This window comes from Guillardia theta (genome assembly GCF_000315625.1).
Source record: "Guillardia theta CCMP2712 unplaced genomic scaffold GUITHscaffold_6, whole genome shotgun sequence".
Taxonomy (NCBI): Eukaryota; class Cryptophyceae; order Pyrenomonadales; family Geminigeraceae; genus Guillardia; species Guillardia theta.
In genome coordinates, this window is record NW_005434668.1 from 165,010 (window position 1) to 179,183 (window position 14,174).

General features: G+C 54.0%; 5 protein-coding genes across 5 annotated transcripts; 2 read left to right on the top strand and 3 right to left on the bottom strand.

Moving 5' to 3' along the window:
- Positions 1-714: 714 nt before the first annotated feature.
- Positions 715-1,364, bottom strand: GUITHDRAFT_51641 (hypothetical protein; the record flags this gene model as incomplete). The annotated part of the gene is made up of 2 exons (XM_005840117.1): positions 715-909; positions 990-1,364. Coding segments are annotated over 2 exons (570 nt in total), but the record flags the coding sequence as incomplete, so codon positions are not given.
- A 4,007-nt stretch (positions 1,365-5,371) lies between these two features.
- Positions 5,372-6,927, bottom strand: GAPDH (GAPDH, chloroplast-targeted). Its single transcript, XM_005840450.1, has 5 exons — positions 5,914-6,927; positions 5,805-5,858; positions 5,696-5,756; positions 5,535-5,635; positions 5,372-5,463 (listed from the first exon to the last, which is right to left on the bottom strand). The coding sequence occupies exons 1-5, from the start codon at positions 6,889-6,891 to the stop codon at positions 5,440-5,442; spliced, it is 1,218 nt and encodes a 405-aa protein (XP_005840507.1). The 5' UTR covers positions 6,892-6,927; the 3' UTR covers positions 5,372-5,439.
- A 1,329-nt stretch (positions 6,928-8,256) lies between these two features.
- Positions 8,257-9,066, top strand: GUITHDRAFT_84349 (hypothetical protein). The gene is made up of 5 exons (XM_005840118.1): positions 8,257-8,381; positions 8,444-8,570; positions 8,627-8,682; positions 8,731-8,838; positions 8,887-9,066. The coding sequence occupies exons 1-5, from the start codon at positions 8,274-8,276 to the stop codon at positions 9,019-9,021; spliced, it is 534 nt and encodes a 177-aa protein (XP_005840175.1). The 5' UTR covers positions 8,257-8,273; the 3' UTR covers positions 9,022-9,066.
- Positions 9,067-9,154: 88 nt separating this feature from the next.
- On the bottom strand, positions 9,155-10,132 carry GUITHDRAFT_64485 (hypothetical protein; the record flags this gene model as incomplete). Its single annotated transcript, XM_005840119.1, has 4 exons — positions 9,155-9,692; positions 9,744-9,882; positions 9,952-9,973; positions 10,022-10,132. 4 exons carry the CDS (start codon positions 10,130-10,132, stop codon positions 9,155-9,157), a joined length of 810 nt encoding a protein of 269 aa, XP_005840176.1.
- A 1,579-nt stretch (positions 10,133-11,711) lies between these two features.
- GUITHDRAFT_100907 (hypothetical protein) lies at positions 11,712-13,657 on the top strand (the record flags this gene model as incomplete). Its single annotated transcript, XM_005840120.1, has 9 exons — positions 11,712-11,885; positions 11,934-12,004; positions 12,050-12,137; positions 12,189-12,280; positions 12,333-12,382; positions 12,514-12,602; positions 12,647-12,843; positions 12,904-13,027; positions 13,511-13,657. The coding sequence occupies 9 exons, from the start codon at positions 11,712-11,714 to the stop codon at positions 13,655-13,657; spliced, it is 1,032 nt and encodes a 343-aa protein (XP_005840177.1).
- Between the last annotated feature and the right edge of the window lie 517 nt (positions 13,658-14,174).

Sequence of the window (14,174 nt, forward strand, 5' to 3'; positions counted from 1 at the left end):
TCAACCATGTTGAAATACAACTAAGAGAAGGAGATCGCTTACGGGCTTTAAAAGCTTAAGTGAGAAACTGTGAAGGTTATTTCAGACGGATTTCGTTTTATGCAATGCATGTGATGCAGCTGCGGATGTTGTACGTGTTGTTTGACTTGTATTTGAAACAGGCCGCTCCAGCAAATACATCCATGCTGCGCATTTTCCGGACAGTGCCTTTGATCGTCTTGCGGGGAGATTCTGGCTGTTCAGATTGCTTTGATACGCCACCTGCTGTTGTCGGGTGGGATCTTGGATTTCCTGACGTCACGAATCCTACCTATCAAGTCGAGCCGTACTCGTGGAAGTATATTGATGATGGTCGTGACAAGTACTGTTCCGAATGCTTTGAGGGAGGGAGGGAGGGAGGGAGGGAGAGACTAGGAGGGAGGAATAGCTCACAGCAGAGAAGGAGGAGCAGGACTTGAACGAGTCCTCAACGCTAATCCTCTTGGGAGCTCCGTTGGTGACCACGGGGCTCTTGTCTCTTCCCCGTGCTGCCTCGTACAACTGTATCCCCGCCCTCACCCCGAGCTGACTCGTCAACTGCTCCCTCCTCATCCTCCTCAGGTCTCGTACAAGCTCCACTCCCATCTCCTGCAGGAGCGAGCACGTCTTGTACCCCGCTCCTCGTATCGCCCGGATTGAGAGCGGAGCGATGAACTCAGCTGCCTCCGAGGACGGCAAGCTCGTCTGATCGTCCGGCTTGTGCAGACCCGACGCAAGTTTCGCAAGCAGCTTGTTGTGTGCGATGCCTGCTGATGTCCGGATGCCAGTCTCCTCCTTCACCGCCCCCTCGCCTTCCGTGCAATCTCGCTGCCCAGCTGCAGAAGAATGTCGGAGGCAGACGCGGCCCCCTCGTCGCAAGTAGCCTCCTTCCTCTCGCTCTTGTTGCTCACGCGCACATCCATCGGCCGGTACACGTTGTCACTGTGAACTGCCTCGCTGCTCCTGTGCACGTGCCCCTGCCATCGTCTCTCCGCGTTCTCCTCCATCATCTTCTTGCATGCTGCAGTGACGTCTACCCAGACCTCGTCCATCCCTAGCCGTTCAGCAGCGCTTCCGAACCTCTGCAGCACGGAGAAGATCCTCCTGCTGGTCAGCCTGTAGGGCGTCAGGTCCTCGCCACTCACCAGCACGAGCCCAGGACATTTCTTCTTCGCATCCTCGATCGCCATGAGCTTGGTGACTCCTGCTCTCCGTGCCGGGTAGTTGCACGTCACCACCAGAAACTTCTGCGTTATCCCCAGCGGAACCTCCCTCAGCTTCGGGTCCCGTAGCTCCTCCACTTGCGCGTAGAAGCAGTCGGCATCGAAGTGCAGGATGACACGGTCTGTGTCTGGCTCCCCGATGTCCAGCGAGAGGGATGGATCGTCCTGCAGCTCGTCCCTGTCGCTTTGCTCCTCATACTCGCAGCTTCCATACCCCTCATTGCATTCGAAGCTCGCTTCCTTCCCTTGGCTGCTTCTTGCAAACTTGTGCGCGCGGAAGTCTTCATAGCCTCTCTTCGACAACCTGGTGCTCTTCATTGAAAGCGGATGCTTGAACGAGGCCACGACTTTCTACGTCCCTCTATCCCCTGTATCCCATCCAAACTCTCTCAACTTCCTCCTTCCGCTGCCTTGTAGGAAGGGGGCAGGTAAGGAGAAGCAAGAGGACCTCTCCCTGTTCCCTCACCAACCTATCATCTTATGTGTCTCCATGGCCGACTTCTTTACTCAAAGTTAAGTTAAAGATCGGTACGAGGACAATCATGCCACTAGTCACATCGCTACACTGAGCCGAGCCTCGAGTCACCCGGGCCGGCGCAGCGCCGCGCCCGCAGCCGGGCCGGCGCCGCCTGCCCGGCGGGCCGCTCCGAGGCTCAGAGTCAGGCTCCTGACTGATGGATCGCATGCCAGCCGTGCCTCAGTACTTGTCACAGTGCTCCGTCTCTGACCGTGACACTCAGGGTCTGACCGTGACTGGTCCGGGACTCGGACTCTGTCGGAGAGGCCGCGGCCGACTCGGCGAGGCCCGTTAACTTGATGCCAAGGTCCGAGCAAGCTGCCCAGGCTGGCAGTTGCCGGGGGTTGCGCCAAGTGGCTCCTGGCCGCTCCGTGATGGAGTGCCCGGCCCGGGAGTCCGTTTGCCGCAGTGGCCGTTACTGCAAAAAGTAACTGAGTCACTGAGTTGCGACCGAATAGAACTTACACTGCCCCCCCGCGGCCAGTGGGCCGGGCAGTGACCGTGACTCGCGGGGTCACGAGTATCACAGTTCCGTTTGCTGCACTCAGGCTCAGTGAGGCGCCCCCCGGGACGGTCAGGCTACCGTAGTAACCGTTAGGGAAAAATACAAAGATAGTTCTCCTGCAGAAGCTTTCGGAAGCGTCCGATTGAATGGCAGACGCCAAGTCACTGGGGGGGAGTGGGACAGGAGAATCGTCATCCACCTAAGTTCCACAGGACTAGCGGAACCGAAGGAAGTCAAGAAACTTTTTAACTAGAGTCGCACGACGCGAGGAAATTCAATGGCGAGATGGAAGTGGAGTTCTCAGTTGTCACCTGGTTGGCGACGTTGGAGTTCCAGCTGATGTCTCAAGCGACTCCACAGGAGCAGTGGGTCAACTCTGCTAAAGGCCTCATGGGTGAGAATGTGACCAACAGGATTACTTCGTAGTAGCGAAATTTGTGGCGCCATGTTCCGCTTGTTTACAAGCGAAGGCGTTCAGTCAGAGATCAGCAGCCTTGTTCATGCGCAATTGGACCCAGCGGCACGTTTTGACAAGGTAGTGGTGGACATGATGTCAGGTTTACCTTTGTCTCGACGTAACTTTCGCAATGATGCAGTCTTGGTTTTTGTTTACCGTACGTATGGTCAAATCGGATCATTTTATCTCCTTGCAAGAAGAATTCGGATTCTGCTATGAGAATGCTTATCGCGTGCAAGGAATAGCTTCGTATGAAATTCATTGGACCTTTGATGATCCTGGAAAAACCGTCTGACAGTACAGTACGTATGTCTTTTCCTCCGCGCTTTCCGCAGCTCAGGGATGCTCTTTACAATATTTCAAAGTTGCGTCCTTACTGATTTCGCAATCCTACGATGGATGTTGCCTGACTGACCCTGTCCAACCCAACGACGTCCTCGGTCCAATCTCATTTCCCTGCAAGCTGAAATGACTTTCATCGTGCTCCTCGTCCTTCTCTTCCTTTGCCCTCACATGCCGGCAAGCAGCTCCTCCTCGCTGCTCCTCACAAACCACGACACCCACTCCCTCTCCCCCGCTATCCCCTCTCCCACCCCAAAGATCGCCTCCTCAAGCCATGCTTGTCCTGGCTCGCAAGGATCAGGCTGCACGTCCCTCCCGCTGCTTCCCTCCTCCTCTTCCTCCTCCTCCTCCTCCTCCTCCCCTGCCTGCCTGCACGTGTGCCTGCACGGGCTCTCCTGTCCCCCATCTGCATCGGACGATGACAGCAAGACAACAGCCAACGCTCCATGTGTGCTGCCTACTCCGCTCGTCCCCTCCTCCTGCACTGGCAAGGGGGATGGAGACGGCGGCGACGCCGGGGCGTCTGCAGGGGAGCCTTGTAGCCCGTTGTTGAGCCATGGGGGTCCCGCCCTGTTGCGCTCGTAGGGCCAGCGGGCGAGGCCGAGGCGACGGCAGGCAGACTTGAGGCTGGTGAGGGAGAGGCCCTGCATAAAGACACGGGGCGTCAGGGAGAGCGGGCTAGGAGGATGCAGGGGATAGAAGTTAGGATATGGGAGGAAGGAGGATAGGAGGGAGGTAGGGATGAGATAGGAGATTAGCGATCGGAGATAGAAGATATGACGCACGAGGTGGTGAGCGGCGTCCTGCTGGCGCATGGAGAAGAGGGGGTGAAGGTCGGGAAGGGTGATGCGGATGAGGCGGGGAGGCTCATCGCGGGAGTCCTTGCGGGTACGGGCCTGGACGAGAACAGAAGGGTAGGGGGGATGGAAGGGAAGAGGGTTGCTGTAGCTGACAGTCATCATGTGCCAGGCCCGAGGTCAATCGCTGTCTGTATGAGTTGCGAGGAGGAGCGCGCGACCCTGGCTGCAGCGCGCGGCGGTGATCACCGGATCATCCGCGTCCTACCCTGACCCCCCTCTTTAATGGGGTCAAGTACCGGTCCAAGATTATCAATCCATGAAAAAGGGCCATATGGCCGAATGAGTTCAATGTCAGCTACGGCTTTAACTGGTCAAGCTCGAGCTGCCGTCTGGCCATGCCCTTGGGAGATCTTCTAAGTCTACCATTAAGTGCAAACGGTCTTGATGTGTGCCGCTTTAGGCTTCCCCTTTGACAGCCCGGCCTGAGCCACCCCACCCCCCTTTTAACAACAGCATGCGCGCATGGATAAGACCTCTTTGTTACCCTGCCAAACGCGTCGATTCAGAACTACATGTCTCCCTGCAGGCTCTCACCCCCTGCCGCCAACTCCGTCAGCAGGGGTAGATCGCTTAACGGATTGCCGCCGTTTGGGAATCTTGGAGAGTCTAACTGCGTCCGTGACCGTCAGAACCAGTAGTAATGATGCTATTTATGTCACGTGATGACCTGCTGATTGAATTTCGTGTCATCGTCAGGGTACTACGTGCCCAGTCACCCGACTGCTTTCGGAGTTCCGTATCGTAATTCATAAAACTTGATATCCGATGATCGCCGAGTCCCTCGGCGGCGGGATCGGATCTTTACTCAAAGTTAAATCAGTACGGCGGTTTAGAACGGAAATCATCAATTTCCAATCAACAAACCGGCGAACTTCGGAAGTTCCGAAGTTCCGGGCCGTTCAGCCTCAGCCGCTAGTATCAGTCGCCGCATTCCGGAACGGAGTTCGGAAGTTCCGAACGTTCCGGCGAGCGGGGGCCCGGCATCACGGATGAACAGTCCGATCACCGGGGCTGCCGCCGCCGGTCACCTGCGCCGCGATTCGGAGGTTCCGGCGCGGGGGCCGGCGGGCCGATCCGCCGATCAGATCCGATCCGGGCCCGGGACACCGGCGTGACTCGGCGGACCGTACTCTGGGATGCACCGAGGCGCGGCACCGTCCGCCGGGCCCGTGACCGTCGGACCGTCGCCGGCCGGGCCTGGACTTTTGCCGCGTGACCGTTCGACGGTGACGGTGACGCCGGGCCCGAGTTGCCAGTGAACCGCCGGTCCTGCGGACGGTTCAACGGTTACCGGGTCTTGCGGCTGCTGCGCACGGGCGCGGCGGCTCCTTTGTAGCCTAGTAGTGTGACTAAACTTGACCGTACCCGAGTCCAGTGACTAGGGGGCGGCGCCGGCGGCGGTATCAGTCTTGCATTGCCACCAGTGCGGCTCCGAAACGGTTGTCAAAATGAAATGGCCCGAGACATCGGATGAATTTTATGTTATGCGATTCCACCTTAGCAAAGAATATAGCAGATTAAGCTGCGATCTTGGCGTCCACCTGTGTGAAGAAGTGAGCGAAGATTGATCAGATCCTGATGCCATCAGCATCACAGCGGCAAACAAGGTCACCTTGGCCATGTGCTTCATGAGGTCCTTGACACGGCAAGAGTAGCCCCACTCGTTGTCATACCATGCCACGAGCTTGACAAATCGAGGGTTGAGCATGATGCCTGAAGAGAGATAAGGACTCTGCGCAGTGGGCTTGAGAGGGAGCCCAAGGTTGAACTCACCGGCCTCCGCGTCGAAGATGGAGGAAGTTGGCTCAGACACGAAGTCAGTGGAAACAAGAGGCTGCAGGGTCATGTCAGCCCTCCTGCATTACATCATTGAAGCCATGACCTCATCGCAGTAGCCAAGGAAGCCCTTCATGTCTCCGTTGGCCCTGCGCTTGACCTGCCAAAGAACCATAAGACCAGATTGCAAGACGGCAGCGGCATCGTCACGTTACCTCAGCGCAGATCTCCTCGTAGGTAGCATCAGTCTTGAGGCGGCAGGTGAGGTCAACCACTGAGACATCGATGGTGGGGACACGGAAGGCCATGCCGGTGAGCTTGCCCTTGACGTCGGGGATAACCTTGGCAACAGCCTTGGCAGCACCAGTGGAGGAGGGGATGATGTTTCCGGAGGCAGCACGACCCCCACGCCAATCTTTTCTGGAGGACGAGTCAACAACAGCCTGAGTGGCAGTCATGGCATGGATGGTGGTCATAAGGCCTTCCTCGATTCCCCACTTGTCGTTGATACACTTCACAAGGGGCGCAAGGCCGTTGGTGGTGCAGGAGGCGCAGGAGACGAAGTCGGTCTGGCCCTTGTAGTCATCGGGGTTGACTCCCATGACAACAGTGAGGGAGTCGTCCTTGGCTGGAGCAGAAAACACAACCTTCTTCACGCCAGCATCAATGTGGGGCTGCGCCTTCTCAGCAGTCAGGAAGACTCCGGTAGACTCGCAGAGGTACTCGACTCCAGTCTTGCTCCATCCGATGTCCTTAGGATCACGAGCCCTGGTGGTCACGATGCGCTGGTCGTTGATAACCAGATCGTCTCCGTCAACCACAACCTTTCCCTTGAACCTTCCGTGAATGGAATCATACTTGAACTGGTAAGCCATGTAGTCGGGGGTGGCAGACCCAGCATTGATGTGGAGAAGCTTGCACTCAGGATCTTCGATCATGATCCTGGCAACAAGACGACCGATACGACCGAAGCCGTTGATACCGCAGTTGACCTGGTCTGACCCTCCTCCCATTCCTCCGAAGGCCTTCATGATGTCGTCGAAGATGCCCATCATCTTGACCGAGGACTTGGGAGCTGCTCTGTTGGAAACAGGAGCAGAGAGACGAGGAGACGAGAGGCCTGGGAGCCTGCTGGGAGCGAAGGCTGACGCCGACGCTGCGATGCATGCGAGGAGGACCGAGCGACTCAGCATGGCGCCTTGAAAAGCCTACAGGTTTTTCGATTTCTATAGGGTGAGGGTAGTCATCATACCCCCGATTGTCAGACCAAAAGTAGTGATATTTGATTGGTAAGGTACTGGGATGAACAGGTGGGTCCTTTCTGAAGGGTTGTCTTTCTGGGTACTGGAAGGGACTAGCAAGAACGATTAGTTATACTCCGGGGTAGGGTATTCTTGCAGGGTGGGTGCCAAAGTACCCCCACCCCATACATACCGTGAAATGTAGGGAAAATTAGGTGGTAGAGGAGAAATCTGGATACAATATCGGGGTGCCACGGTGGTTGATCTGGGAATTTAGGGGGGTCAGGGTAGATATAACGGCGCGGCTTGCAAGGATACTAGACGGTACCCGGCCCATTGACCCTCAGCATGGCGCGGGGCACCGGGGCCCCGCCGCCGGGCCCCGTGAACTTGGAAGGTAAACTGAAGTCACTGAAGCTTTCGGACCGAAGCTGAGTAATCAAGTAAGTTCCAGGCCGCAAACTTTCCGAAGCCTGAAGAGCCGCCCCCAGTTTCGAAGTTCAAAGGACGAGGACAATCAGGAGAGTAGAGGAATGGCGATCCGAGTCCGATCATCCCGAGTCACGCCCCGGCGCGGCACTGAGAGTCACGCGCGGCGGCCGACGGCGGCCCGGGCCGGGCCCGCCGATTGGAATCGACTCACTGTCATGTAGTGGTCATGTAGAGGAGAGTGTGTGGGATGAGGGACAGGTGTCTCAAGTCTTTTGATGAACTCGAAATGCTCTTGGAGCCAATGGCGAGGACGAGGACGAGGACGAGGACAAGCGGGAGGGAAGAAGTGGATGATGAAGAAGAGAGGAGCTCATGTGAGTAGCTGGGAGGAGCAGGAGGAGCAGGAGGAGCAGCAGGAGCAGCAGGAGCAGCAGGAGCAGGAGGAGCAGCAGGAGCAGGAGGAGCAGGAGGAGCAGGAGGAGCAGGAGGAGCAGCAGGAGCAGCAGGAGCAGGAGGAGCAGGAGGTATTTCAAAATGGGGTATTGGTCAGTGTAAAGGGGATCTTATGTATATAACAACCATGAATGCAGCAGAAAAGTGGAGCGGACCTGGTTGATATCATTGTTATGGAGATTGAGATGTGCATGGTTGATATTTTCCTTGAAGGAGATTGAAATGTACAAGGTTGATATCTTCGTTGTGAAGATATGCTCAATGTTTTCTTAGTGAGGATTGAGATGCCATAACCCAATCAACGAACGGAGGATATAATTATGATGGTGAGGAGGGGATTGAGGCAAGAGTAGCGACGAGTCAAATGTGACATGTTCATTGAGGAACATGGCTGTCGTTTTGACATTTTTTCTGCTGAAACACTTCTTATGCAGAATTATTCCAAAATCATGTCTTCGGAGGCCGAGATCAAGGACTTGTCTCCTCTGTTCGACATGAATTCTTTGGAATGCTTGAATCAGGATTCGTCACATGTTGTCACCAACTGCATGAAACAGGTTCATCATGACGCACAGTGCCTGTGCAGCTGTTCTGTTGTGAAGATAATTCTGTTCTCTAGGGACCTCGTGACGACGATGCAGTCTTTCTTGCCAGCGATTGTGACGAGCAGCTCCTAATCAATCTGCGCTTCAAGCAGGCAGTGAGACTGCATTCCATCGCTGTCAAGGCAATAGACGCGGACAAAGGTAGCCTGAGACATCCACAGCCTTCATGGTCTCGCTGACATCGCCCTTTTCTATAGCTCCAAAGCATCTGAAACTCTTTTCGAACCCTGTGAACATGAGCTTCGATTCTGCTGTTCGATTCTGTTGATTGAGGATGGGCGATCGCTGATTTTTGGGACAGGAATCTGATCAATGCACTCAAGAAGTGGAGTTCACCCCCGAGCAAGTCGCGGATGGGACTGTGATTAATCTTCGATACGTCAAGTTTCAAAACGTAACTTCGCTTTCTGTGAGTCTCTTGCCATCTTCACATCTGCTTGCTCACAACATTTCACAGCTTTTCGTTGGCAAGAATTTCGGAAACGAAGACCAGACTGTAATACACAAGCTTATGCTGTATGGGACTGCAGGAAACAACACGAACATGGGGGACTGGGAAAAGGTTGCGAAGAAGGCGATGGAGAATCAATAGTGATCTAGATACTGGACTTTGAAGTGAAGTATGAGGACTGCTCGTAAGTCGAAGAATATCCGTAGAACATCCTTCCATGTACCCTCATCCAAGGGCATCTCGCTCAGACATGATAGACCTGCACACCTTGTCTTTATTTCCGAAGAAGTTTCAGAATGTTTGGAACAAGCAACGGCGTGTTTGCCTTGTATAAACGATAATCTTCGTCACTGCCAAACCTCTTTTCCATCTTCTTCTCTGCAAGAGGTACGCCACTGACTGAGATCAGCAGCCAGGAGATGAAGGCCGGGGAGAGAAAGGAGAGCAGGATCTCGTTTAGAGATCTGAGTCCCGACGCATCCAGTGCGCACAAAGCTGTCCAGACAAGGATCTCTCCAAAGTAGTTGGGGTGCCGCGAAAGACTCCACAATCCACTCCTGCAAAGAGTGTGTGCTGACTCCTTAGAGCGCTTGTGAATCCACTTCTGCCAGTCAGCGACAGACTCGATCGCAAACCCGGCGGCGAAGCACGAGGTCATAAGCCAGTCTACACCCCGCATCGCTACCTCTTCCTTCTGAAAGCAGAGCATCGAGTGCGGGATGAGACAAACGAACCCCCACATGGCGGAGGCGAACCAAAACAACATCATCTTGAAAGGGGTTGAGAAAACCTCGGACAGCCGGGCGTCCTTCCTGCGGCAAAGACTCAGTTTGCGATAAGACTGCAAGTCTTATCGAAGCAACTTTGTCTTCAATATCCGCAGGAACAGGAAGCTGGCTAGCCTGATGCTCCAAGTGGTGATGCACACAGTCGACACAAGGGCTCTCGTTCCTCCTCCATGCCCGATCAGCAACGACGCTATGGATGAGATCGCGAAAGACCCTACCAGACCTCTGTCACCATAAAAGTGTATCGCACAAAAAATCTCATGATCAGAGAATTGGCTCTTACCAGTCCCAATCAAGTCCGTCACCTGTCATGCAACGTCACAAATGTGCACTTCCTTGCATGAGTGCATCACCAGGTGTGTTCCCGTCAGAGCTGTTATCGCAAACCCGACTACATTCATCCCTCCAACAATCGCTGCGCTCGTCACAAGACCGCCAGCATTTGCCAGCGATGAGATAGTCATCTTGATCAGCCCTCCTCCTCGCAGCCTCATGGGTGCTTTTGCAACCTGGTGTTTTGCATGCAGAGGCAGAGGATTGGCAGAGGTCGGATGGAAGGCAAGAGCCTGGTAGGAACAGAACATCAGAGGTTCGTAGATCGGAGCGGAGGACGGGAGCAGAGCATGGGAAGAGGAGCACAAGTGACGCAGGAGGGACTGATAGCTCCTGTCATGTGATAGTTCGAGGCAACATGAGAAAGAGCAGAAGTGCAGCATGCCAGCTGAATGCGCGCGTCATGTGAGTAGAGGGCAGCATCGAGCAGTGGGGACCCAGGACAAACATGCGCTGTACGAGCATGAAGAGGCTAGCAAGTGGCTCAAAGAGCAAGAGCATGGCAGCGCAGTCCATCGGCATTAGAGTATGCTCCTCACTCCCTCGTTCCGCATCCTCCTACCTCTGCGCCCGCCATGAATCCTAGCAAGCAGATTGCGACCGCCCGCCGCATCGCCATTAGGATAATTGAGTAGGTGGTCAACTCGAATCTCGAGGGGTAGGGGTAGTCTCAAGTAAGGGCGCAACAAAATGACAAGGGTACAATAGATGGATTTTGTAGTATGAAAAGTACCGGTCTTTTACGTAGGTGGGTTGATAAGGGGGGTAGGGGGTTTCGAAAACGAAGACTAAGGGCGGGGGGTGGGGGGGGGGTCAATAGATTTTCAGAACAGGGTAGGGTAGGGTGGGGGCAGGATCCGTCGGGGACGATGTTGCAAGCACGGATGCACAAACTTGAGGCCATAAGAAGAGCTTACAGGTAAGGAGGAGGAGGAGGTGGAAGAGGAGGAGGAAGAGGAAGAGGAAGAGGAAGAGGAAGAGGAGGAAGAGGAGGAGATGAAGTGGAGGAGGAAGCGGAGGAGGAAGAGGAGGAGAGAAGGTGGAGACAAAGAGAGGACGGGGCGAGAAGATGAGAGGAGGATGAAAAGTTTGTGTCATCAGCACTAACTGGCCCGGACGATGATAAAGTGGTCCTATAAGTGATTGGCCGGAAAGAGATGCTGCAGTTCTGAACATGGTCTTTTGTCCATGCGGCATCTTGCTCACAGGGTCCTCTCGCTGGCAGATGGCTGACGGATGCATACCTGGTCGAGTTCTTCTCAGCGGACCATTGGCAACTGCTTCCAACCTCATGGCAGCACTTCTTCAAACTTCTTTCCCCATCCTCCTGTCAAAGAATCGCGTCGCAATGCTCTTCTCCTCTCCTCTTTCTTCAGGCTCTTCTTGCCGAGGCTTCTTTTTCCAGGTTCCAGTACATTCCTGCAACCATGCTTCCATGAGACTGCCCTTGGCTCTCCTCCAGTACCCGTCAACACGCTCCCCCTCCCCCCCTCTTCCTTCCTGTGCTCTGGTACTGACTTGCGTCTCCTCTCTGATCTGTCCCCATCTACCACCTTCCATACTTCCCTTCGTAGCGCGGGCCCTCCCCCTCTTTCCCTGCAGGCTTTGCTTGTCCTCCTCGACCAAACTTGTTTGCCGAGGGCATGCGATGAAGGGCAGGACATGCTGTGTTTCGATGTACATGGGAGAGCGGACACGTTTCGTCTGAATATGGAAGAGATCGGGGAGAACAGTGAGCTTGACAGCCTGTTGAGCTGGAAGATGAACTCAAAGAAGAAGTACGAAGTCGTCAGGTCGATGCAGAAGAATGAACATCTGGCTGCTGATATCGTGTTTGTTTGCAATCCCAGATTAGCCAAGTTTATAGACTTGATGATCAAACGGGTGGGAATGTGCTTTTCCAATTATGGAGTGTAAACATCTTTATTTCAGAGGCGACCAGACGATTCAGGACGCGAACTCTGTGTTGTTGATGTTGGTTCTGGGCAGAGTCATTTGAGCAGGTAGAGTTTGAGCTTGACGAAACGAGAGAAATGAGTTCCACACAGAGTTCTTGCATGGAAGTATGGATATGATGTCAAGACACTCGAATCCAACTCCTGCAACGTAGCGACTGCAAGACACATCGACAAGCATGTCTGTGGTTGATCGCGCGAGATTTACAAGTGACGCACCGTTTGCCTTCAGTTTCAGTACGAAAGATCCAAGAGAGAAGAAGATCAAGTCGATGTAAAGATTGATGATTCCAGCGTGAAGAGGGGAGAACTGCATCATATCAAGTGAGTTCGGACAATTGCTGGTGTGGTTGCTCACTATCGTTTGTTTTGAAAGCTGTGAGCTGCAGGCCTTTGTGGAACCAACGAAGTTTCTCAAGATGTTGGGTATGCGCGATCGTTGCAACCAAGTCATGTGCTTGACAAAAAACGAAGATGATCGTCAAGATGAGTTGTCTTCATTGTCAAGTACAAGAGTCTTGCATGTCGTCTTACATTCAGAGTTACAAGTCGGGTAGATGATGATTGGAATCTGGCGCTTGTTGGGTTGCACCCTTGTGGAGATCTCATTCCAACAATGCTCAACCTGTTCTCTCAGCTGAAACAGGTGAACATGGACATGTTGTAAGATCCGACAATGATGTTTGACAGGTCAAGCTTGTTTGTGCGGTTGGATGCTGTTACATGTGGTTGAGTGAAGCTACGGGAGAGGAGTGGAAACATGGAAATCATCACAACTTGTATGGATTTCCGCTGAGCAAGGCACTCAAAGAGTTGAATGAGAAGCATGAAGATAATGACGGTCTCGGTTACCTTGCAAGAGAACTTGCCTGTCATTGCAACGAGAGGTGAGATTGTAAATGTTTCTTCTCATATCGGTATCTGTTGCGTATCATGTTAGAGGGCAGAATGCCTGTGCTTGAGCTGCTACTGCCGATGATGTCATTTATGATGATGCCGATGATGATTCTTATGATGCTGCTGGTGCTGGGGCTGGTGCTGGTGCTGGGGCTGGTGCTGGTGCTGGCGCTGGTGCTGCTGTTGTAGTCATTGATGATGATGATGATGATGGTAGTGATGGTGGAGGTGGTGGTGATGGTGGTGGTGATGATGATGGTGGTGGTGGGGAGGAGGAGGAGGAGGTGGTGGTGGTGGTGGTGGTGGAGGAGGAGGAGGAGGAGGAGGAGGAGGACGAAATGACCATAATTCAGATATTCTCAACGAGCCATGCGCGAGATCGACGACGAATTGTCATCGTCGAGATGCCATTGTTACCGGGTGAGATCAATATGAAAACCAAGGACTACACATCGGCTTCAATGCTTATGTAATGGTCATGAAGATGATGATGAAGGTGATGGTGGGGATGATGGCGATGACGGAGACAACTGCAATGATGTAGGAAAGTGTGAAGATGGAGATGTTGGTGTTGGTTGAAGCTGCTCGTGGTGATTGTTTGTATTGGTGAAGGCAGCAGAATGTATTGTGGAGGTATCATGATGATTGTCTTTGCAGGCAGTCCTGCAGCTTTTGATTTCAGATGTTGTGAAAGTTATCGAGCACGAGCGAGAAAAGGCAAAAGAGGATGGGACGGAGGAAGAGAAACGAAAGCAGAGGATGGCGAGGACGGAGCGAGGGAACAGCGGGCTAGCGAGGAAGTAGGAGAAGGAAGAAGAGGACATGGAAAAGATTCGGAAGAGACTGATGGTGAAGGAACGGAAAGGCCAGGAGAAAGAGCGGGGGGGGGAGGCAGGAGCAAAAACAACAGCAGCACAAGCAAGAGCAAGGGCAGAAGGATCACCAGGAGAAGGAGCAGGAGGGGGAGGGGCAGAAGGGGGAGGGGCAGAAGGGGGAGGGGCAAGTGTTTCAACGGCAGACAAGAAAACGTTTGACCGACTGGTGGAGCATGTGAAGAGTGGGGGAAAAATCTCAAGAATCCAAGGGATCAACCGAGTGAAGATGAGGAGGTAGAGGAGGAGACTCAAGGGAGCGAGAGTGAGGTCAGGGGGGGGGAGGGGGAGGAAGGGGGGAGGAAGAGCGGGAGGGAAAGATAGATGCATGGATGAAGGGAAGAAGGACGAGGGAGGGAGGGAGGGAGGGAGAGAGAGAGAGAGGAGGGAGGGAGGAGGGAGGGAGGGTAGGTTCGTTACGGAAAGGGAAGAAGTGGGAAGGAACGCAC

Bases quoted from the DNA above. Each gene is read 5' to 3' on its own strand.
- GAPDH (XM_005840450.1), bottom strand. From the start codon at position 6,891: ATGCTGAGTCGCTCGGTCCTCCTCGCATGCATCGCAGCGTCGGCGTCA. The intron at 5,859-5,913 runs GTAACGTGACGA...GTTCTTTGGCAG, and splicing joins ACGAGGAGATCTGCGCTGAG to GTCAAGCGCAGGGCCAACGG. The intron at 5,757-5,804 runs GTCATGGCTTCA...ATGACCCTGCAG, and splicing joins TCCTTGGCTACTGCGATGAG to CCTCTTGTTTCCACTGACTT.
- GUITHDRAFT_84349 (XM_005840118.1), top strand. From the start codon at position 8,274: ATGTCTTCGGAGGCCGAGATCAAGGACTTGTCTCCTCTGTTCGACATG. The intron at 8,382-8,443 runs GTTCATCATGAC...TCTGTTCTCTAG, and splicing joins TCACCAACTGCATGAAACAG to GGACCTCGTGACGACGATGC. The intron at 8,683-8,730 runs GTTCGATTCTGT...TTTTTGGGACAG, and splicing joins ACATGAGCTTCGATTCTGCT to GAATCTGATCAATGCACTCA.